The sequence below is a fragment of the Saccoglossus kowalevskii genome, chromosome 12 (genome assembly GCF_978046115.1).
Source record: "Saccoglossus kowalevskii chromosome 12, keSacKowa6.1, whole genome shotgun sequence".
Classification (NCBI taxonomy): Eukaryota; Metazoa; Hemichordata; class Enteropneusta; family Harrimaniidae; genus Saccoglossus; species Saccoglossus kowalevskii.
Window position 1 is genome coordinate 27488795 of NC_140652.1, and position 24627 is coordinate 27513421.

General features: G+C 34.2%; 2 protein-coding genes across 2 annotated transcripts; both read left to right on the top strand.

Moving 5' to 3' along the window:
• The first annotated feature begins 3833 nt into the window (after positions 1-3833).
• LOC146735694 (uncharacterized) lies at positions 3834-10655 on the top strand. The gene is made up of 10 exons (XM_085506218.1): positions 3834-3893; positions 6054-6123; positions 6219-6300; positions 6390-6500; positions 6619-6726; positions 7238-7354; positions 7856-7984; positions 8843-8863; positions 9472-9606; positions 9747-10655. The coding sequence occupies exons 2-10, from the start codon at positions 6061-6063 to the stop codon at positions 9863-9865; spliced, it is 885 nt and encodes a 294-aa protein (XP_085362344.1). The 5' UTR covers positions 3834-3893; positions 6054-6060; the 3' UTR covers positions 9866-10655.
• Positions 10630-12781, top strand: LOC146735695 (von Willebrand factor-like). Its single transcript, XM_085506219.1, has 3 exons — positions 10630-10775; positions 11388-11689; positions 12572-12781. Exons 2-3 carry the CDS (start codon positions 11439-11441, stop codon positions 12606-12608), a joined length of 288 nt encoding a protein of 95 aa, XP_085362345.1. The 5' UTR covers positions 10630-10775; positions 11388-11438; the 3' UTR covers positions 12609-12781.
• The last annotated feature ends 11846 nt before the right edge of the window (positions 12782-24627 follow it).

The window sequence follows — 24627 nt, forward strand, 5'->3', positions numbered from 1 at the left end:
TTCCGAATCGTGTTGTTAAAATGTTGATAAATACTACTTGAATGGTGAAAGCTGACTGTGATGCCGTGTCTTCCTAATCCAATGGAGACAAAATAAAGGCGCCAAGAATCTAGTGTTACTTATGAGTAAAGTTTAACTTATATTATGTACATTGCTCCCGATCAAAAGGTGATATCACACAACCTTCTATTAGTTACCACATAAACCTAGGAGCGAACCTTGCAATAATACTCCATATCACGCTCGGTCCTGTTGGCAAACATATTCCTTCTTGTGGGGAGAAACTTTATAAAACTAGTTTTCGAGCACAAGGAGATATTTCAGGATTGAAATAGAACCACATTCAATGGATTACGCATTATTGTCCGGGTTCGAGCGGGGGTTCTACTTCAAATAATTAGCGAGCGCGTCCGAATAATAGAACGCTTGTGCGTGTTGTTGATATTGTGGCGACATGGGCAGGAATATCAATCCACACTATTAACGTTTGAATAAATGTTGTGATTAAACTTAATAACCGTAATAAATGAAATACCAGTAGCTCGAAAGAAGTGTATTTTTTATTTAAAATTACCCTATAGGATATATGATAAAAAAGGTATGTACTGATTACGGATTACGTGATCTTCGGTCGTATACGTATTGCTCGAGCGCTTCGGCTGTACTAGTTCAGCACTTAACAGTTTCTAATAAATATATATTTGGGTCACAATATTAACATCTATACCGAGAATTGTAGTCACTTGTTCAATACACAAACCTTCATTTAAATAAAAACATTACATAAATAGAGCATGGAATATCAAGTAGTATTTTATTATGTCTTAGTTACACTGCACTTACTATGCTTTCTATCATAATATTAATGGACCACCAATGCTCACAAATTATCTTGGTAGCAGTGATAATAAACACCAACATATAACATATTTATTTTTTTTATTTCAAAACCTGCGAGGACAGTTGTCATGATGAAGCCGTGAAGTCTTGAATAAACAAAAAAACGGCATGAACACACACAAAAAACATTGTTGTCACACAAGATACATTATTTAATCAAATACATTAATTTTACACAATATTCTTCCGCTTGGAAAGAATAAATGGCACATGATATTGTGTGATATACAGGATATATTTACCAACTTTTGTCTCAAATACTATATTATGTGGATTATGCTGAATGGTAAACTTTCAGTCAGTAGTGTGTGGAAGATGAATGAGGCAATTAATAAACAATCAATAACCTGTACACCGTCGTAAAATAAATAGCTTAAACGGCACTTATCCTTTTACACCAATCTTTATCGCAATTCAATTTTTAAAATAAAAGAGAAATGTTTATACCATGCATAAAATCATTCTTATGCAGCAAGAACGACATTTTAAAGCTATCTTTATTGCCAGCCAATAATTAATTTAATGTACACGTCATGAACACATGCCATTCGTAATTAAAATAAACAAGTATATATATACCTTCATTGCCAGTCAACAGTAACATTTTCAAGAATAAAAAAATACACACACAGCATAGTCACGTGTAATTCCCACACAGCATGAACAAACGATTCAGAGTGAAATTAACACTACTATAATTGAATTTTAAGAGCAATAAAAAATACCCCACAATTATAATTACATGAATAAGAAATGTACAAAGATCGACATATTTTATTGTGATACAACAAGAACAACGATCAATGGCAACAATTATTGCCATTAAATATTTGAATTTTAAGAATAATAAAGTTCACGCACAATAATCCAATAGCATACACGAGACATAGATACATCATTTCCACACAGCAAGAATTCTTAGTGAAATGTATCTTCAGACATGATTGAATTTTAAGAACAATAAAGATTAACCGCAAAATCCAAAACATATGAACGAGAAATGTAAACCCCATGGATACATGGTATTCTTGTACAGCGATAAAAACTAACCATGAACATCGTTACCAACAGTGAAAATGTCACATACATATATTATTTCTATGCACACAAAAAAGAAAAACATTTAATTTTAGTGTCAAAGAAGACTTTTAGGAATAATAAAGGTCTTGCTGACTACTCCAAACACATACACGAACTGTGTGCTTAACATGAACACGTTTCATCTATGTAAACAGCAGGAATAACGACCAATAAGTAACATGTTTCTAAAGTCAATAAAGTTTAAGGATAATAAAGATAATGCACCATATTCTAAACATAAAAAAGAGAAATGTGCACATCGTATACCTCATACTGTTGCTATACAACAAGAAACAATATCACTGTTGTGCCAGAAATAATTTTAATATTAATGAAATCATGTTCACTTTAAACACATAAACGTTAAATGTGAAGACCATGAACCCTAGTATCTTAAGAATAACGACCAATAGTAACATTTTCACAAATTCAAATGTAAGAAAAATCATTCACAATATACATTAATGAAAAATGTACATTAAACACATTATATTCACAAACACTGAAGACACGGATCAAAGTTCAAAGTGAATAATATTTTATTTTTAAGAATAGTAATCGCCAAATCAAAAGCACATCAATGATCAACTTACAATATAAGAAAATATTACTTTCTATTCTATCAATTAATAAGAATCATTTCGAAAGTATGGCAAAATTTTACTGAAGTGATCACAAGCAATAATTGTAACCTTCAAAACATAAATGATATAAATAAATTAATATAGACTCGAAAAACACTGACATATCATACTATCACTTAGTAACTACTATGTTTTTGCGCTAATGTAGAGATCAATTGCAATTTGTTATTATAGAAAAATATTTAAATGAAAAGTATCTATTCAAGTGATTATATGAACACATTATCATATTATAATACATTTTCACTAGTAACGTTCTTTAATTCCACGTTTTCCTTCCCAAACTCCCAAGCTAGAATAATTTTTATTATATAAGGAAATTCAATATGTTACGCCAATATATGTAAACGTGTAACAACACAGGTGCACTTACGCTGTTTGTGAATGAGAGTTTTTTGTGACTTTTAGCCGAATCGTTTTAACACTCACACTTTCAAATTCAAATTCAAACATCTTAAATTGACGTCACAAAAAATTATATGTCGAATTATAAGACATTTAGCAATAACTGTACATCTCGCATTAGATTAGCATACAATTGAAAGTAAATTATATAAGTAAATCTGCTATATGGCTGCACAACATAAAAGTACTTTTTTCCATATTTTAAATTTGTATTTTCGACTACTGGTTTAAATCATATATATTATTATTTTTAAAATTTAAGTAAATTTTCAATCGTACTATGGTTTACCATTGAGGTGTGATGTTAATGGTTATGGGTACACCTGTGCAAACTTAATGGCATAGCATAATTATCTGCAGTTAAGTTTCTTGTTCAGTTGACGGCAGCCAAGTTATATCTGGTAATATGGACCAGCCTAGCTTATTTCCGGTAGCGTAAATAATGTGTTGTGTTTGGTTTGCCTGGTTGTTTGTTCACTTGCATGAAGATAATATGATGCGTGAAGATAATATGTTCCAACATGCTGTTTAATTCATTGATTATTAATAGTGTAATCTTAATTATAATCACCACTGTTGTGAGATTGAACAACATGTGTTTCTATCGAAATAAACAACGACTTCATAAGACGTCAAATTAATATTATGTCACATAATAATATATACTAAATCTAGTCAGTATCCTCCCTAATATGGAAATGTGAAACACATATGGCTATTCTCCTATTGGCCACATAAAAGCAAACATGATTAGCATGATTGAAAAATATATATATTCGTGTTATTCCACAAAATATCACAACGCCGATATGTATCCAAGCTTTCCAGAACTGAACACAGCAATCGTCTGACAAGTGCATCAAGGTAATTGTAAATTTTATTCTGTATGTGTATGAGGCAATATTCTGTATATCATTCTGTGTGATTGGATATGTACACATCTGATGATCAGTGTTTTGTTTTTGAATAACATGAACCATCTGCAATCGGATGTAAAAGTATCATGACGTTGACTTGTCTAGATCGTGTGCAATAAACACTTAATTTTGTTGGTCTTGCCTCCAGTATCTGCTGGTATAAATTTGGTAAATCCATTTTTAATATTTCGAATAATTTTGACAATCTGAATTATTCAAAGGTTATTCTGATGTTTTGTAATACAAATGTGTTCCCAACATGACGAATATTCTTCACTGTTAATAATGACAATTTTGGTCAAAATATCACAGCGTTTTTCACATTTTTGTCTTTTGTGTAAATATCCTACCCATGTTTATTACCCATCGTGTGTGTTGAATTTTGTTTTTTTATGTTCACTGGAATGGAGTGCCAATTTCTAATGGCTTAAGTTTTACTGTCGTGTATACATATGTATGCGTTGAAGAATGATTATGTGTATGTAATGTAATTTCTAATGGCTTAAGTTTCACTGTCGTGCATACATATGTATGCGTTGAAGAATGATTCTGTGTATGTAATTGACTGGTAATATAAATTACACATTCAACAAATTCTAAATAGAGGCTGGGCGTAACACAATTACTTTTTATAACTAGAAACATGATTGGATAAAATCAACCCTTGCATTGTAATTGTCAAATCGTATTTGATTGGCGTAATCGGTTCCTATTTTTATAAGATTGAAGTTTTATTGAGGGTGTATGTTCTGTTGAATATCTAACATGAAATGTTTGTGTTTGTAGTGTTAGAGCTGATTATAATTATCCAAGTAATTGGTTGGTATACATTCACCAAATAGTCTCTGACTTAGTACCATAACTGGAGTTGTGTCAAAAAAGCATTTTTATTGTAAGCAAAGATATGGTTCTATTGACTCAATATAATATGAATACTCTGAAGTCTCTAATTATATGCAATTAGGTGACAGTGTTATAATTGTTGGTCATAATAAATATTAAGTGTTTAAAGCCTGTGATTAGATGCTAAATATGAGGTATTGATTTACAATGTATAAACATTATATATTGCACTATCATTTCAGTTGGTTTGTGTGTCAACAATTGATTTTATTTCATTTTGTTCGTATATTTTATTTAATGGATTAATACGTTTTGTAAGAGCCAAAATTGTATGCAACATCCTGATTAATGTATATGTAATATAACTTGTTTATATAATTGAGTTGTTATTTGGTTATTGGTATGGGTGACAGCGGGAAACTGGTTGATGCACATCATGGTGATCTCGAAATGATGGTCTTGAATCAAATACATTTAGGACAATAACATATAATAACTTTGAATTGGCATTTGGCATCTGCCTGTTCAGCATCTGCGAAATATCTCGTTAGTTTTGAAGAAAAACGTGATACAAAGTAGTACTCAACATTTCGCAGTATTAGGGTTTGCAAAAAGTCTTCAAGATTTGCCATTATTGACACATTCATCGAGTAGCGCAGTTTGATTTGCGTGAATGTTTAACTCTCACCCGTCATCTTCCCCGAATCTGGTTGACTATTAAACAAATCGATTTTTTAAAAATACATGTCTAGTGATTGCTCTTGCGCTCAATTTCCCGTTATATACACCTCATTCTTTTAACTCCCAAAAGTCTTTAAAAAAAATTTTACAATCACAAATGTAACTAAAACACCGAACTGTAATTTAGATAAAATACGTATTCCCTCTCAATACAATTTATTATACATATGAAAAGGTAGTAATACTTGGTAAGCAAAACTTAAGTTTCTAACAACAACAACAACACCAATATAATAAAAAATACACGTCAGATAGTTACATTAACAAAAATGAAAGTTTTCAATTCAGGTGTGGTGATGTAACATGTGACATTGATTTATTATTAAGGTTTGTTGCCATCTTAACTAACACAAAGTATGTATTCACAAAACATGTCCTAATCTCCCATATAAAGCAATCTCAAATGTATACCTTGAAAGCATGAACAAAATCATTGATTTAGTCAGAATCTAGAAACATAACATTATTTGTATGTGTAAAGTGTTGCTATGTGTCTTTTCTATTAATAAATTATTTTTAATAGGTACAAAATGGCTCGAGTGTGGATATTTACATTTATACTTGTGTGTCAAATTTATTCTGTAATTCCAACGGTAAGTTATGGTCATTTAACATTTTACGTATTCGAATTATTACTTATATTCGCATCTCATTATATCATTCATTCATTTATTCTATTATTATTAAGACGATTGAACAATTACAAGCCATTGAAAGATATGGTAGAGACCATTATGAAGATGAAGACCCTGGTACCAGCGATGACGGAAGTAAGTTAATACTTATGTATATTTTTTTCATTTTTTATTAAATTTTCGGGTAAAATATTTGATTGATAACCTATTTTGTTCGGCTGCAGGAATTGACTGCTCGGCTGACTGTGGTGGTTATGTTCATGGTGGAAATGATTGCGGTACATCAATGGTTCAAGTATACTGTTACACACCAAAGGGAACAATATGCTGTGTTGGTGAGTAATTTATATGTCCCATTCTACATACACCTATATATTAGGTTATACACAAACTTGCTAAACTGATGGAAATGTAATGTTAAATTAATTAACCAATTATTTATCTTGAATCTAGATAAAACCTGTCATGAAGCTGGTGGAGTTTGTCGTAACGCTCCTCTTCTCGGAGAAGTCGAACTTTCATCCTCTACACAGTGTCCACCATCAAAGAAGTGCTTTGTCAGTATGTCTATTGCTTATCTTATTTTTACCGAGAATGTATCACGTATCTGAATCATTCATTGAGTACAACAATGTTAAAACATGAGTTCATCGTTGCATAGTAGGGTAATGACCATGAAATCGTGAAAACTGTTTATGCATTTAAGATGATGGTTATTTTGTGGTGAGATAATTTCGATTTAGTGAATATGATAGCCTGTTGTTTAACTATATAACAATGTGTAGGCCTACTTGTGTGTTGACCTATTATACAGAGTACTAGTCAAATACAATGAATTTCTAACACGCATTGTTTAGAAACAATTAATCGATCACCCATTTACTTTAACAGGTTGTTTGTAATGAATATATGACCCACATATAGATGCATAATGTTGCAGGCTACACTAAGTGAACTTGTAATATACACGAAAACTTTATTATAGAAGGTCGTCTAGTCAAATAGTATGATACTTTGATATGGTTCATCATGAAAATAAAATGTAATATGCTTTTCTTGTTATTTTCTTCAGAAAGCTGTGTTGAGTGTAATGGTCTATGTTATGATGGCGAATGCCCAGTAAACACAAAATTATCCCCTACAGAAAAATGTCATTGTCCTAACGGAAAGAATTGTTGTATTCCTGATAGTAAGTTCAATTCGACAATTTTGCTAAGGTCAACGACATTCTCATTGCGTGCATGTGCTTTTTACAATTCATAGAGCTCTGGAATGTGTTGAATTTCATATACGGGCATTAGTCAGAAAACGTAGGTCAAATGCCTCTGTTCCTTAAATTTAGAATTTGTTGCACTGTCATTACACAAGACATACACAAAGAGATAATAATGTTCCTAATAAATGTGGCCCAATTTGATCTTATCACAATATATAGTTTTAAGTGTAATGATCAGAATTGTCAGCTTTTCATCTTAAATAAGCTCTTCCAGCTAAAACAATCTGCAAGAGTAAACCATTTGGTTACTGTGTGGGTATATAAATCATTTGATTTGTATTAAACTGAGCAAAATTATTATTACAGTGACATTAATACATTTAGAAAATAAGATCACAATGTGGGCCTGCGTTTTATACTTGAACATGTCAACATGAAACACATAAACAGTAAATGTTTAATTTTTTCACACAGATAGCTGTGAAACAGACGAGTTCTGGTGCCACGACAAATCATGCAATATTGCTTGTGACCCACCTAAGACAATTGAATGTAAGGACAATCCGTGCGTTTGCCCCTCAGATGAAAAATGCTGTGAAAAAAGTAAGTTATTATTTCTGACACAGGTAGTATGTAGTTGAGGATTTGCCTAATTCAACAGTGGTTCACTACGGCAATAATTTTGTTGTGATCCACGAAAGACAATTGAATGTGAGGACAATCCGTGCGTTTGCCCCCCCCCCCCCGATGAAAAATGCTGTGAAAAAGGTAAGTTATCATTTCTGACACAGGTAGTATGTAGTTGACGATTTGCCTAATTCAACAGTGGTTCACTCCGGCAATAATTTTGTTGTGATCCACGAAAGACAATTGAATGTGAGGACAATCCGTCCGTTTGCCCCCTCCCCAGATGAAAAATGCTGTGAAAAAGGTAAGTTATCATTTCTGACACAGGTAGTATGTAGTTGAAGATTTGCCTAATTCAACAGTGGTTCACCCGGACAATATTTTTTTTTTTAAATCTTTATTACAGACATTCACCAAATTCCAAAATCTAGAGCTGTAACAAAATAAACAGCATATGAAATATATACTATTCGAGAGTCAAAATGATTATTTTATATTTTATTTTTGTTTGTGGAATAAAAGTGTTTTTGTTGATATATTCAATGTACAAACATACCCATCACAACTACGTTCAAATTATATTTGTCTTGTCGCGTGTTAATCATACACGGGAAAAAGCTGAATATCTTAGATTAAAGCTTAATCATGCGTTAACTTATGTTAATCTTTGGATTACTCTGAAAGTGCTGATGATTTACACTGTTTAAATTTCATTGTTTTTGTTTTCTTTCGTGATGCGCAAAAACTTTCTTGACAATACTAACATTACAAACATCCGGGCTATTGGTTTTTAACGTATATACTAACTTGCAATGTTTTTTTTTCACATTTCAGATTGCAGTCTGAATGGAAACAGTGAGTAATTACAATAATAATCCTAATATAATTTCCTATTCAACATTGTTGACTGGTCAGGACACATTTAAGTCACATTACGTACCTTCGAGTGAATAAATGGAATTGTTACAACATATCTTTTATGTAGCTTTACTGATAAGTTATAAAAAGTCCACTTAGTAGTTGACAAGACGAAGCATGGACATTGTTTTTGTCACATGTTTAACTATTGGTTATCATTAGCTTATAGTCACAGACGAGACGTTAATTTAACGTGTCACCAGCATACAATACAATTATATGAACATGTCATAAGAGTCAAAGCTCTTTGAGCGTGCTCTACGGCCAGTACAACTACTACCAAACAAATAATTAATAATTAAGTGTAACACACAAAAACATTGGCAGCAATTTAAATAAACGTGTGCACTGATTCTGTGCTGCTGCCAAGCGTATAAAACACAATGATTCTGCCACAACATTGATTCTTCAAAGTCAATACAGGCAAGATCAAATATATACATACCTGACCATTTTTACTTTTACACTAAACTAAACCAATTACACCCGGAAATATAATTAAACCTAACAAATGCATATTATCAGTAGTTGAACATTTATTTTAGATGAAGACATGTGTGCCAAAGAATTTCCAGGTCGTGGAAAGTGTAGAACATCACCTGTATGTGAGTGGGATGAGAAGGAAATGGGGACAAAAGGCCAGTTTTGTAACAATGGATGCATTTGCTGTAAGAAAATATGTAAGTAATTCAAAATAAATAAGTTCATTACAACTGCAAATAAAAGTATAATTTGCTATGGATATTATGTCGTTATTTTTTAGTTAAATAATTAATTATTAATTAATAAATAAATATTTATTTATTTTGTCTTGAATTAGTGCACTGCGACCTGTGTAATGGGCTTTGTCTCAATAATTGCAATGACAAGTACCCTGTACATATTACAACTTGTAAATGTTCCGCTGACGACGAAATATGCTGTAAAGAACGTGGGTAATGGTTGTATATCATTTATTACTGAATTGTAGTTGAATTTAAGGGGAAATAATATGTAGCATACGTAGTTATGAAACAAAAAAACATCGTAACTAAAAACAAAACAAACTGCTATCGATATACATATTAAGTACAAAAACACGTATTCAGGGATATTTGTAATAAAATTGCAAATAATTTATTCATTGATTTAATCTCATTGATTTAATCCTTATGTTCATTGTTATTTATATCAACCTGTTCTATGATTGCCTTCACAGAACCTAGAGGCTGTAAGTATTTTAAAGCTGCTATTTATTTGTTTAATTTTGTTTCTTCTCGTTTTCTGGAACCTCAGTGAGTTCTGTGTTTTTGTTATATTTGTCATTTTTGGCATTTTCTTGCGAACTATCACATTGCTTTGGAAATTAATATGTGGTGAAATGGGTGGTTGTCGATCACAATTATTTATTTTATGACGTCTTAAAAGCTAAATGTTCTAATTGTTCTGTTTTTAATACACACGAACGTGTGTTTTAATTTTAATCTTCGTCTGATTTTAATTATTTTTATTTTTGTATTGTTCTTGTAGTTATGTGTGAAAATGGTCATGTGATGTGGCCATGGTGTTCGAAAAAAATCTTTCAAAGTGTTTATTTCGAATATATATGTAGAACCAAAACAAGTAATTGTATTTTTCAGTCGGAGGTGAAGTAGGCGACCCCCACTTCGAGACTTTTGATGGTTTGAAGTTTAATTTCCATGGACCCTGTACATACAAGTTGTTCCAGGATTGCACAGAAAACAAGAAATTTGCTGTCCATACTGAACACTACTCTACTTTCAATAACGGTCATAACAAGACCTATGTTTTCGCTGTACGGGTTTTCTTACCAACTGCTGTCATTGAACTGAGTAATACTGATGTCAAGGTAAACTCAAATTGTCAAATAATATATTGTAGATTATAATAAAATAACATTATTGATATCATAAAACTATATACTACTATTTTTTAAAAGCCTATCATGTACCAAGACAAATGTTTGTTTGAAATTTCGAATTTACGAATACTTCAAGTTAATGAATGCCGAAGGGTAGTAAAATTTTTTTGCGTTTTCGTTATTTGAAAAATGTATACCTTTTGATAAGTGTGTCTGTATGTACAGTGCTACAATACTAAATTATCTCAGAAGTGCATAAAGTTTTCTGTAATATTTGGGTCTGAAAATAATTTTAATACTTGATATGTAGAACAGAAAGCGCTCACTTCTTTGTAAATACCTGACATCACTTCATGTGTACAAAAGAAAGCATGCAATATGACGTTGAGATAACTATAACATAATTGACTATTACCAAATTTGTATAGCGTATCATTAAGCAGATAATGCTTTCGCGTTTGTTAAATTTCACGTGATATTTTGGCTTCATCACGACTTTTGTTTGTCCAGTATATGCGTTCGGTTTCACACATAACGTGCGATCTCAAAGTTAATGGAAATATAATATAATGCCGCTAAATATTTGATTTTTCTTCACAGGTGAATGATAAATCCGTATACTTCTCACTGCCTGTCACTATTGCCAACAGTATGGAAATCAGATTTGATAAACAAAGAACAAGGGTTATCGTAGATTATCCCGGCGTTTTTACACTCTCATGGAATGGAAATGGTGCTGTGAAAGCCGATGTAGATGAAGCATGGCATGGAATGGTGTGTGGGTTGCTAGGTGACGCCAATGGAGATGAGACAAATGATATGAAAATGTTATTACCCGATGGCACATTGAAATTGACTGAAGATGTCAAAGAATTTGGATACAGCTGGGAGGTACCAGGGAGGTAATGAAAACAAACTAGAACATTTATCAAAAGCACCCCCCCCCCCAAAAAAAAACGTGTTGAACTGCGTCAACGAAAACAAACGAATTTCCAACATATCTGAAACGTCTCTTTGCTAAAAACATCGTGAATATTTACTGCACTGAATGTGGAATTTTTGTTGAAAATAAGTTTGTATAGTAAGTTTTTTAATAGTTGTTGCACACATTTACATGGTGTCGAATACCTTTATCGATGTTTCCCTGTCATAGTGGTTTGAATATTTGAAACTATTCCCAAAACACTAGTCTTTCATTACAATTGTTAGTATTAGTTATTCAGCAATTATCTTCGTTGGGTTTGAACAAATACCAAATCTTCACATGCATACTTACGGTCTTCTGACTAGTTTGAGTTATCATATAATACAATGAGTATACACTAATATTGGGTGATGCAATATTCGTCGGTATAGAGGCTGATTTGATTAACAAGATGACCATATTATTTTGAAATACGGATAAATTGAAAATTGACTAGCTGTCTTATTCTATCGCACATATATATATATTTTTTGCAAAATTATTGTAGTTATTTCGATATTGTAAATATTTGAAATAGACAAAAAAATAATAAGTAATACAGACTGCAATGAAAGAATATAATTTATTTTGAAATTGTTGGTTACCCTTTTCTAATTCACACTGTTATATTTATTGTTAACGGAAACGTCAGTTTCATCTTGAAATTGGCTACATAAATGTGATAGAAATACGCTTCAATTTGGTGCGAGATTCATAAAATATTACTTTGCAGGGAAGCTCCTTTGTGAATCATATATATGCTTCCTAAAATATTTTTTTTACTACAGTGACATTGCTTTATTTTTTGTTTTACTTTCAGTTGCAGTAAGAAAATGACCAAGAATGATGCAATATAACAATATTCAGATTGTCTAAATTGAATCACGTTGCATGATTTGAATTCGCATACCATATGAAATGGTTTGATTTGTTTAGCATAAATAATTCGTTAATAACTTGGGTGATCCTTGGTTATGCTTTCTTGGTGTGAGCAGTAATTGTAAAATAAATGATCATTGAGCACTGGAAACCCACGTTGTGATTATTTTCATTTCCATTTTTAGTCTGTTTTGAAATGAATACTGTAACATATTTGTGATGCACATCTCATCCATGTTTGGTACTAAACTAATTTTTGTACACAAACTGCTACATCTATAATTATCACATTATTGATAATAATAAACCCAAACAAAATCTCCAGATATAAAAAAATGGTAATCTTCTTGGCCAACATCTCGTGGTTTTGCAGCAGCAGTTTTATGTGTAATAGTCAATGTACTTCGCCATTCTTTCAAGGTACTTCACCTATCGTTAGCATTGCCTACTAATGTTATTAATCTACAATACCAATTCAACATACTCACACTGTGTAAACGGTAAATACATGTTTAAGGATGATAATGATCACGAATACCTCCTTGGTTATAGGTCGTAACTGTTAAATTCTCGATTAATGTTGAAATATGAACATTTTTACATTGTAAAAATTATTATATAGTGTTCCTTATCTTGACATTTCAAAAAGTAATTTTCGAGTAAAAATGAGATGACAACAAGAAACATATTATTCTATAAATTTAAAGCATGCCACTCTATGGTGCAACTTTTTGCATATGGCTTTGAAGGTTATGTTTCAAAGCATCAAGGATGAATCATGCCTTTGTCAGCCATTATCTGCACTATTTATTTCCAAAGCATCATAGATGTATTATGCCATTTTAAGCCAGCATCTGCATTTGTATATATAAATAAAAGATGCCCTTGTAGACCATCATCTGCCCTCTGTATCATCAGTTTTGGCACGTTATAGATAAACAATGCCCTTGTAGACAACCATCTACAACTGTCATGAATTTGTTTTTGCGTATCTGTTGACCGACTTAATTAGCTGATTATTAGCTGAATTGCTGTGTTATGTCTGTCATTGTTTAGGCCTATTTGAAGTTTTGGACGGAACTTGGCTCAGTGATTTGGAACTAATTACCAGATAACCACCGCTATTTAGACTACTCATTTTGACAGTTGGTATCCATAGCTATTAATGTAGTGAACGATTAATCAAAAGATATGACGTATTCAGTACTTAGTATGATTGGCTTTATGGTTGAAGGTTACGCCCTAGAGTCTTTTTACTGCATTGTTATTGGTTAGAGTTTTGAAAATGAATAAAGAGAGTTTTTAGTTGGTCTTGGGGAGCACAGCACGATAGACGCAGTCGAGGGCAGTCCTGGAGAGCCTTGGGGCGAGTGTTGACGCAGTCTAAGAGAGTCTTGGGTCAGCCTTGCGAGAGTCTTGGGGATTTCTTTCCCCAGGGCGCTGTGTCTTATAGAGTGCTCGATTGACCGACTAAGACGAGAGTTGAAACGTATTTTGTTGTGTGTGTCTTATTTGACCGTAAAGTATAAGTGACTTTCCCGATCCCATACCTCAAGGGGACGTGACATAGAGCCGAGACGAGTTTCCCCCCGACAAGTGTGGAGAAACCCAGAGGAAAGAATTTCCCCCGTGATACGTGAGTGGAGATCCCGGGCAGGTGTTTAACACACATTGACATCCTGTGAAGAAAAGTGAAATGGTGAAGGTATGTCTTTCTTGTGAACCGAACTAACAGCTCCATGGCAGAGACAAAACCGCGCTTGACGACTAACACCGTTAACAGTATGGCACCGATGTACATCGCTGAAGAGATGAAGACTTCTGAACCCCTTATCGGAAGGACGAGTATCGTATAGGACTGAATAATTAAGAATTGAGCGACATTAAAGACAAGAAGAAGATGACAAAGAACGACCCGGAATAACGCGACAAGAGAAGAGACGCTTATAGACTTTGACTTTAGTTATCTGTGTATTGCTTAGAGAACCGCTCGTTGGACACTGTAACGGACACTGTGTAACTTAAGACGTTGAACTCTTTTCCACAATCGTAACCCTATTGCTCAGTAATGTAATGTATTGCTGTTTTTTTTTCTATTGTTTTTACCGTTTGTTGTGATGTTGAATTGTATGTATGTAAGCGCCCAGATCTTTTTTGAACTGATATTTAGTGACGTGGGAGGTCCTTTATAACGATTTAAGTGCGCCTCAGTGGACAAGTATTTGCAACACAGTGTTTTGAGTTTTGTGAAGTTTTATGGTGTTTTAATGAGTTTATGAGTAAGGATTATGATGGGGAAAGTAATGCCCCAATGAGTTTTCAGAGTTTTGAGATTTGTCGATGTACAGATATACCGACGTTTTAAGAGTTGTTTTTGTTTACGTGTTATTCCGGAATACTACTGACGCTTTTTGAGTTTAGAGCACCTTTGTAACGTTTTTTAATGTCTTTTTGGAATGAGAGTATGGTGCGCTTATATACGTATTGTTTGATAACGCAAGTTTTTTTTTCATGATTGACAGGATTATATGTAACATAGTAGTTTCTATCGTTTTAGTCTTTTTCCCCGTCTTTTTGACAGAGGAGTAATGTGTTATGATAGCTTTGTCTTTGCATTCTGTTTCCACGCCGTATGACTTTGTTTAGATTAACGACTTTTGAGTTCAGTTGAAGTTTATAAGCGTATGTGACAGGAGTTTGATTAATAGCTTTTTTTTCACTGTTTATTAGTTACCGCTTTGCAATGCTTTAACCAAGAGACGCATCCCTGGTAATCATGTGATCATGCTGTCGACTTAGATTTTTTTGACCTTTTGATATAGAGTTGGTAACCTTAGTAACGAAGACAGTGCAGCGACGGGTTACCTCAGCGAACTGTTTGAGAAAAGTGAGTCGATTGGTAGCCTTTCCCTTGTTTTTTTATTCATAACCGTTGATATTTGAGACTTTATAACCATTGTGTTTAGACATTATAATCATTGTACTTAATTAGTGTTTTACTCTTTTGATTTATCATTTTTCTTAGTATTGTATTTAACCTGTATGACGATGAGTAGAGGACGGTATCTTTGATTTATGAACGTGTAATGCCAGGAGGCACAATCTCAGTTTTGGTGAAGGGATGTGTCATGAATTTGTTTTTGCGTATCTGTTGACCGACTTAATTAGCTGATTATTAGCTGAATTGCTGTGTTATGTCTGTCATCGTTTAGGCCTATTTGAAGTTTTGGACGGAACTTGGCTCAGTGATTTGGAACTAATTACCAGATAACCGCCGCTATTTAGACTACTCATTTTGACAGTTGGTATCCGTAGTTATTAATGTAGTGAACGATTAATCAAAAGATATGACGTATTCAGTACTTAGTATGATTGGCTTTATGGTTGAAGGTTACGCCCTAGAGTCTTTTTACTGCATTGTAATTGGTTAGAGTTTTGAAAATGAATAAAGAGAGTTTTGAGTTGGTCTTGGGGAGCACAGCACGATAGACGCAGTCGAGGGCAGTCCTGGAGAGCCTTGGGGCGAGTGTTGACGCAGTCTAAGAGAGTCTTGGGTCAGCCTTGCGATAGTCTTGGGGATTTTTTTCCCCAGGGCGCTGTGTCTTATAGAGTGCTCGATTGACCGACTAAGACGAGAGTTGAAACGTATTTCGTTGTGTGTGTCTTATTTGACTGTAAAGTATAAGTGACTTTCCCGATCTCGCACCTCAAGGGGACGAGATAGAGAGTCGAGACGAGATTCCCCCCTGGCAAGTGTGGAGAACCCGAGAGTAGAAGATTTCCCCCCTGATACAACACTAATTTCAAAGAATCATAGATGAAACATGCCTTTGTGTATCAGCAACTGTCATCACCACCAATTTCAGAGCATCATTAATGACGCAAGCTTTGTCAGCCACCAGCTGTCCAATCAGTTTCAAAGCATTGACGTTGAATCATCATGGAAGAGTCATACCATTAATTTCTCTGAAATACACAAATGAAAAAACATAATTCCTATGACTACAGTTTATGTTATAGTGTATCACATGTTTCACAGCATATGCATTACTGGGTAAGAGCCAACCCCCCCCCCCCCCCCCCAACCAAAAAAACACACAGATGTAAGCTATTCTGCAATCCCCCCTCTGGTTGTGGCAATTAGGGAATTGAATACTGCTCAAAGTCAATGGGAGGCTCGTAATAATAACTACTTTGAATACCTGACCTTTTCAAACGACTAGTCAATGTCACTGTTTTCAAAGTTGAGACCATTTTCAACCCATTCCTGTTATATAACTTTTATGTTGGAGTAAACTTTAAAAAACAATAAGATGTGTACCAACATTTACAGATTACAACAACTAGTCAATCTCATAATCAAAACAAGCTAGTGTTAAATATTGGATTACAGTTTATGTTTAGGGGGAACGACAAAACATCCTGTTTGCAGTTACAAGCTAACAGTTTATTGGGAGGCAGGTAGGTTTGTTTTAGTAACCATTGAACAAGTTATTGTAGCACTATGATGCATTCAAAAGAGATTTAGATTTCTGTAAATGGCAACTAATTGCAAGTTAGTAATTATAATATATTTCATGAAGCTAGTCATGTTGTGGTTCATTCACTAATGACTGAAATAATGTTTATGTATATATCCTGGCGAATAAAAATAAACCATTTCGCCTTTATAATTAAAGTCAGTTTTTCGAAAATAGGGGTAGAAGGGTTATCATTCACAAACAATGTCTTTTAACGCGTCATTAGATAACCTGACCTGTAGTGTATAGAAACGCGTATTCCAAAGCCCTGAGTCTTTCAATAGTATCTCATATCTATAGATGCATATGCCGATGAGCTGGGTCACTCCCTTGTTAATGCGTCCCCCTCGCCATAATGAAACAAATGTCTGTAAGGATTGATACAACATTATTTTCCTTCAGTATAACTCAGTACAACCAAACTTTGCAAATGAAGAACTAGAACACATATGATGAGCGATTGACTGAAATATCAAATAAATAAAATAAACAATAAATATCATGTCTCATCTAAACACTAACACTGACAGCGCCATCTAGTGGCGAAACAACTGACGTAATGGAGCAAAAATATAAGCAAGAAACCTATCACTAACATATGAAATAGTCACTTAGAAATCATTAAGTATGGATAATCTGTGAAATATGAGCAAAAAAGATGTGAAATCATTACAGATGAGTACTAAGTGAACAGGGTTTAACACATGTTATTGCATCATCGGTAAATAAACATTTCATGCCCCAACGCAAATACATGAATTCTCAAAACGCGATTACATGTTTCATACCGTATTTGTAGATTGAACAGGATTCGACATAACAATATTAAAAGGTCAATAATTCCACCAGTTCTCAGGCAGTAGATTGCGTCTGTGTGTTCGTTATTTGCTGTCTCAAAAACAAAGTAATAAATGCAACTCGAACTACAAGTGATTACCAAGAATGATGGTGCCAGTGAATTGAGTAAGCGGATTCCAACTGTGCTTAGTTGTCATGACAATGATTCCAGGTTGGGGACGTTATAAAAGGTCAAGGTAGATGCAGCTGCGGGGGAGAATACTACGAACCGAGGCAGCAGTAGCAGCCAGAACCAGCCTTATGTTGTGAGTGAATGGGGAGAATAAGTCTATCCCCACGTGGCGTGCAGGTTACTCGCCTAGTCGACGGACGTTGTGTAGAGACAGTGGAAGACTGGACTCTTTTTTTACGTGCAGTTCTACTGACCTTCCGTGTTCGACACGAGCTCTACAAAGTATTCAACGGGAAATCAGGCCTGGGTACCAGACTGAATCTACATGTAGCAACGTTTCTACTACAGCCCGACAGAAGCCGGTAATTATCACGCCCGTTACACAAACATTAGGCTAGGGACCATTGGCTGTGTTTTAAATGCATTTTGGTTATTATTTGTGTAATTTATTGGCTGAATTATTGTATTCTTATTTGCGGGTGCTCTGAAATTGTAACAGTATTAGTTTCATTGTATTTTGTAACAGCCAGTTTCCTGCTTCAGTTTCTCACGCCTGTCGGCGCAGTTAAGTAGCGGCGTTGTTCGATACGTAAGGGAGGCATTGCCCATTGTGAATCATCCCGGATTGGGGTTGAGTGCATGGGTTATCTACGGGACGCCACTGCTTTATTCTGCCCTGACATGCGTGTTAATTTTTCCTATTGTACAGTGAAATCATATCTGTGTACTATTGATATCATAAAACGCTTGTACAATTAAACAATTCTTTACGATATTACTGTGTATTTCATTGTGTGAGAGCGGGTCTGGTATGATCATAATTTATACAGAGGACAACCAACTCATCAGCTGGCTTATTTTGATATTTTAATCAGTAGGTTGTCAAAGAACCCATAGCCCGAGGTGGAGGCGTGCCTCTTATCACATCTGTGGTCGGATGCTAGCCTACCTTGTGACACGTATTATTAAAATTGACAAATGGTTAGAGTTGTTTTCTCAACAGGAAGAGACAACCTGTCATTATAATCCCAGAAAGGACTAATAACCAGAGATCTCTTCAAGCAGAGGTGTTGTGTCATTAAATGTGCGAGTTTGTATAGGTTGAAATCGAGACAGCAGGAGAAATATCGTAATATACAGTGCTTAATACACACTAGTTTTGCTATGTTCCGTAAATTCCGATATATAGTAAATAGTTGTTGCTAGTCACCTTGTTATGCAATCGTTTAATATTTGCAGATTGACTGATTGGTACTACTATAATTATTGTCACACTCGTTCATTGTTACGTGTGGAAGAACTGAAAACTAAAACCAAGATAATGAAATGAGTAATGAAATGATATATGTTGGTATTTGGAGGAGTGAGGAAAACACCTAGTATAAACTAAGAGGAGCTTACCGCTATTAAAGTGAAAAGCGCTGCACTGACTGCCCATCAGAAGCCCCATAATCTTGCAATCAATCCTCTAGCAAGCACATGCACATATATGTGCAATGGCTTACAGAAGATGTCGTACTCCTGGTGAATGGGACCAAATTTGATGGTGCTACCACTGAGTGTTGTACGGCGTGTGTCACTATTGACAGGGAAGAAGAATGCAATATACATTTATGGATTGACTACAAAGTACATGCAACCAATGTACTGCCAGGTTTTGGATTTTTGTACATATCAAGTATGAGGATTATGAGTCCATCTTCACCTTCAGGGTGACTAACAGGTTTAAAATATTGGTTTTGAAGAGCTAGCTAGCATTTTAAAACTTCTTTGTAATGGCTCGAGGCACTTCATCTTGTAATTTTTTTATCATTTTTATCATCCCTATTATTTGTTATTATATAGTTAATCACACCAACGCCATCACCAACCATGGGATTACGTAAACACTGTACCTTCCATAACTGTTCATACAGAAATGCGTGCAAAACTCAACCTGAAGTTAGTCGATATTTGAGGAAATCTTTCCCGCAGATTAATCACGTGTACTGTAGCCGAAGCATATGTACTGTAGTATAGGAGACTGGTAATTTGGTAATTCAGCGATCAGATTCGTATTGTAAATTGCCAGTGATAGCGCTGTTGTCATTTTTCAGTTACTATGCATGCATATTACAAAATAATGTTTTACTCTACTGCATTCGGCAAATAGATTTGAATGGACAGCTTTTTGTGTTGCAAATACAATCGTCAACATATTCGCTGTTCTACAAGACAATACTTGTATATATATCAGTTGACATCAAAGAAACAAAGCTTACTATATTTCGCACTGCTAAGTCCTAGGTATGGTCGCAGGGAGGCTATAAAGTAGACCCCTCCCTTACCTGGTGCAAATAATTGCCATGCCCAAATAGTACCAAGTGTTCACACAAAAATCAAAGGTCAATACAATAAATCGTCAGTACAGTCGAGTGAGGGCGCAGTATGACACCAGACGCCGCATGTTCAGTCAAGCGCCTCCGGAAAAGGGACTGGTTCCATCGCACGCCGGGTTTCCTGACGTTCGAATCTAGATTATGAATATTTATCAGTTTATATTTATGTATCGCCTCGGTGTGGGATTCACATGCAATACCTTGAGTATTTATTTATCAGGAAACCACAACTACAAATTCAATAATATTAATATTTATTTACGTGTTTACTGGATTTAAGCATTGTGTAGTAAAAATATTAAACCTGTTATAGCATATTCCATTTAATGATAGAAACTTGGTTCATTTTCTTAGTATGGAATTCGGACAGATGTGCCGTTAATGCTCATCGATTACCTTCTAAAGTGTTTTCCCAAAAACATATCTACTTCATATGGTACATTTTAATTAACCCTCTAGCACCAGAACATTCGGCGTAGTCAACAATGATTATAGTTTAAAGTATTAATATTATGCTATGTTTACAATAGTGAACCAATGATATTTCTGTTTATATGACAAACTATTGTTCGCCCTCAACGGTTATTATTAGCTAACAAAGTAATTTCATACAGAACTTTTGCAAGTCAAAACCCAATCTTGGAAAATACTGGATAGAATATCGTACTGATAAGCCTTATTTGTTCAGACCTTCGTTCTCTCTTAGTGCATACCATGTGAGGCATAAACATTTAAAATCACTTTAAGTGTTTTATTTGAAAAGTGCTTTCACACAAAACACAAACTGATAAGTGCTTGTAATATAGACACATTTTAAAATGTATTTACACTGATAACATGGGAACATCATTTTTGGAAAATAAAATATTTCAAATCAAGCACTTTGCACTATTGAACATGTATAACTATTGTAGAAAAAACAACAATACCAATCGCATGAAAAGTGTCAATGAATAATGTTCAGCGAAATAAGTGTGTTTACGGAAAATGGAAACTTAGATGCAATACCCAGTAATAGTGAACATTGACACTTCGAAACCGATAAGTAATTACTGGGACGAACAATTACATGTTTAAACCCTTTCTACACTGACATAAATAAGTGCCTAATTTCTTCCCATGTGGTATTATTGTCCCGAATGCAGTCTCTCGTGGCATAGTGGAAAAAAACAAAAAAATCATTAATTTCATTTATTGCAATCCCATTCACACCTAATAATCAAATCATTCACTTCTATCAGTCAAATGGTTAGATTGCCTATTTTCGCCCCATAAGGCGGGAAGTGTGGTATTTTAAAACTATATTTACCTAACCAGAGATTTTCTGGCATAGAGGATCAATAATAACTCATATTGACAGGACAAAATTAATTGCGAATAATAGCATTATCAACTTGTCCGCTTCGATCTTTTCTCGTAAAATCTGTATAAAAAATATCAAAATTCAGTCAAGTGTTTCAAATAGTTTTCGAACAAAATGTTTAAATCACATGTGAAAGTGCTCAGGTAGGTAAGACCATATAGGTTGGTAAGACAATATAAGCATATATAAAATTAATTCTTCCACAACCTTGTGCTTGACATGAAAATTGCTTTCTGAAGATGATGGCTCATCTCGTTGAATTACGTCATTTTCGGTGATTGTCTAGTTGGCATATGTACCATAATGTTAACTTACGAGTCCTCAGACTTTTCACTCAATTTTGGTAAAAATGCTTGCATAAAGTTGAATGCACTAGTCTATAAATGTCCTTCAATGACACATTTATGACACCGTAAAACACACAATGTTTTATTTTAAAAAAATGTATTTTTGTGTGTTTACAATTTGCTTAATTTTCATCAAAAAGTGTTCTTAAAACTACCCAAAACAGTGTTCTAGAAATACTAAAACACTACTGTTTTGGTAGAAAATACACGTGTTTTATAATATAATACACATGTTTTTTAATTACAACAGTGTGGTTTTAATTAAAAAGTGTATTTTAATGAAAAACATAAAAGTGTTTCCAAGATTTATAGTGTACTAATTATCGTTTGTAATTGTTTAGAGACAGGTAGTATGTTGAATATGGTTCAATACATTCGCAATGACCTGGGCTAATTGTGACTAAAATAAGAAAACATTAGTTCGTAGTTGTACTAAACGCATATTTAATGAGGCTTTGTAATTTGAAAGCGATTATTTGTATTTAATAATAATTACATACATAATCTACCAGCCACAAACTATCGACCTAATTACTACACGAGTTGCAGTGCCGCTATATAATTTTTCACTAAAACAAGTTTAATGGCATTTTTTAAACATGAAGTTTATAAAATGACATGCATACTGTTATTTGATAACTGGTCTATAATATGCCGAAGGGAATTAAACATGTTTTTCCAGATTTGTTTTTGAGTCACTCGTAACAGACAAGATTTTCCAATCGTCATTGATATACGCGTTGCTAGTATTAGTACCTATCTACTGAAGAATTCCTAGTTGCAAGCTTACTCAATAATACTGGTATCGACTGCAAAATTATGTAAAAAAAGGAAAATTGTTTCTTTAAGAGTTTTCTAAGTACTTGAATTGTCATAGTGAAATGTGACACTTCAATTATATTGCTTAATGTCATAGTTATGCATATTTGAATAAAAACACGCCACGCCACAAGAGCCAAGAAATAACTATGCAAATTAGTCACGGCATTCTGACGGCATATTATGCAAGCAGCTACATTTAAAGTTCGATGTCAAGTAAACACATTGTCACAAGTGAAAGTGATGTGCTTCTGCTAAAGCTAAATATGAGTTGGATTTTTTTTCAGAAATTAAGCAACAAATTAAACTAACTGGATTTTCAATATTGATCAACAAATTAAAACAACCCACGCAGCTTTTAAAGTATCAAAACAAATCGCTCGCCAATGATACTCTATGGACACGTTCTGAATGCTCTCGGAATGGAGGCGTCATTTATTCATTGATATTGAGACACCCACTGCCTCAAGAAACAATGATCCGATTCAAAATGGCCTAATGGTGGCCATATTCGTGCTAATTTTTTGTTTAATCAAGCATTTCGGGCATTCCAGAACAGGAACTCAGTTATTTATGGGTGGATTTTGTTTCTGATGTCTCTGATACACTGTTTTTTCTAGATCGGATTAAAATGGCTGACTGGCGGCAATTTTGTTTTAATGAATGCGTTTCTGACATGCTTTGACTGATTATGTTCAAATTTTATATATTCACTATACATCATTTCATAGATATACAGATGTATTGGTTTCACTATCAATTCAAAATGGCCGACCGGTGGCCATTGTCACAGAGTAAGGCCTGCTTATTGCAATCGAGAGAGCCACCCACCGAACTCACACTGGGCAGGGGGTTCTTTCACTACTACAATAGGGTAGACTAGACAATAGTGCTGGAAATGAAATATACATACACCAAAATATCAAGTTAAAGCTCCTGGCTTTAAAACCTCTCAAAATAATTACAAAAAACAGAGCACAGAAAAATACAATGAATAAATTCACTAAAATAGGGGATTGCCTAGGGAAATGTTCATTGGTGATAACTCAAAGGATGTAGAAATGGGTGACAGTCAATGGCTTCTGCAACACCACAACGAAGAAATACAAGAGTCTTGCTTGCAGAGGAACGCTGTTATTTTGGAGGGCATCACTGAAAGCAGGGGATTGCAGAGCAGTTCGTACAAGTCCCACAGAATGATGATTGAAGCCTGTATCACTTGTCTCACAATATCGCAGTAGCTACACACAGGGTACACAGAAGAAATGATGGACCCCAACTGTTCTCAGTCTTTGCAATTTATAGGCATAAATGGCACATGAGCCAGTCAGAATGTGATCTTGCTAGCAGCTGTAGGCAACTCAGTAGATCATAAACATCTTTTGTTATTCAAATAACAGCACACCTGGTAGATTCCAATTGCCCTTCCAAAGTTGTAAACACCCTTTCTTATGTAAATCACAAGCACACCTGGTAGATTTCAACTGTCCTTCCAGAGTTGAAAACAAGTATGACTTGTCAAACACCTTTATGACAGTTATCACATGGCGATGCACAATATTTCTTCCCATAATTCCATGCACACTTCTATTTGCAGGGT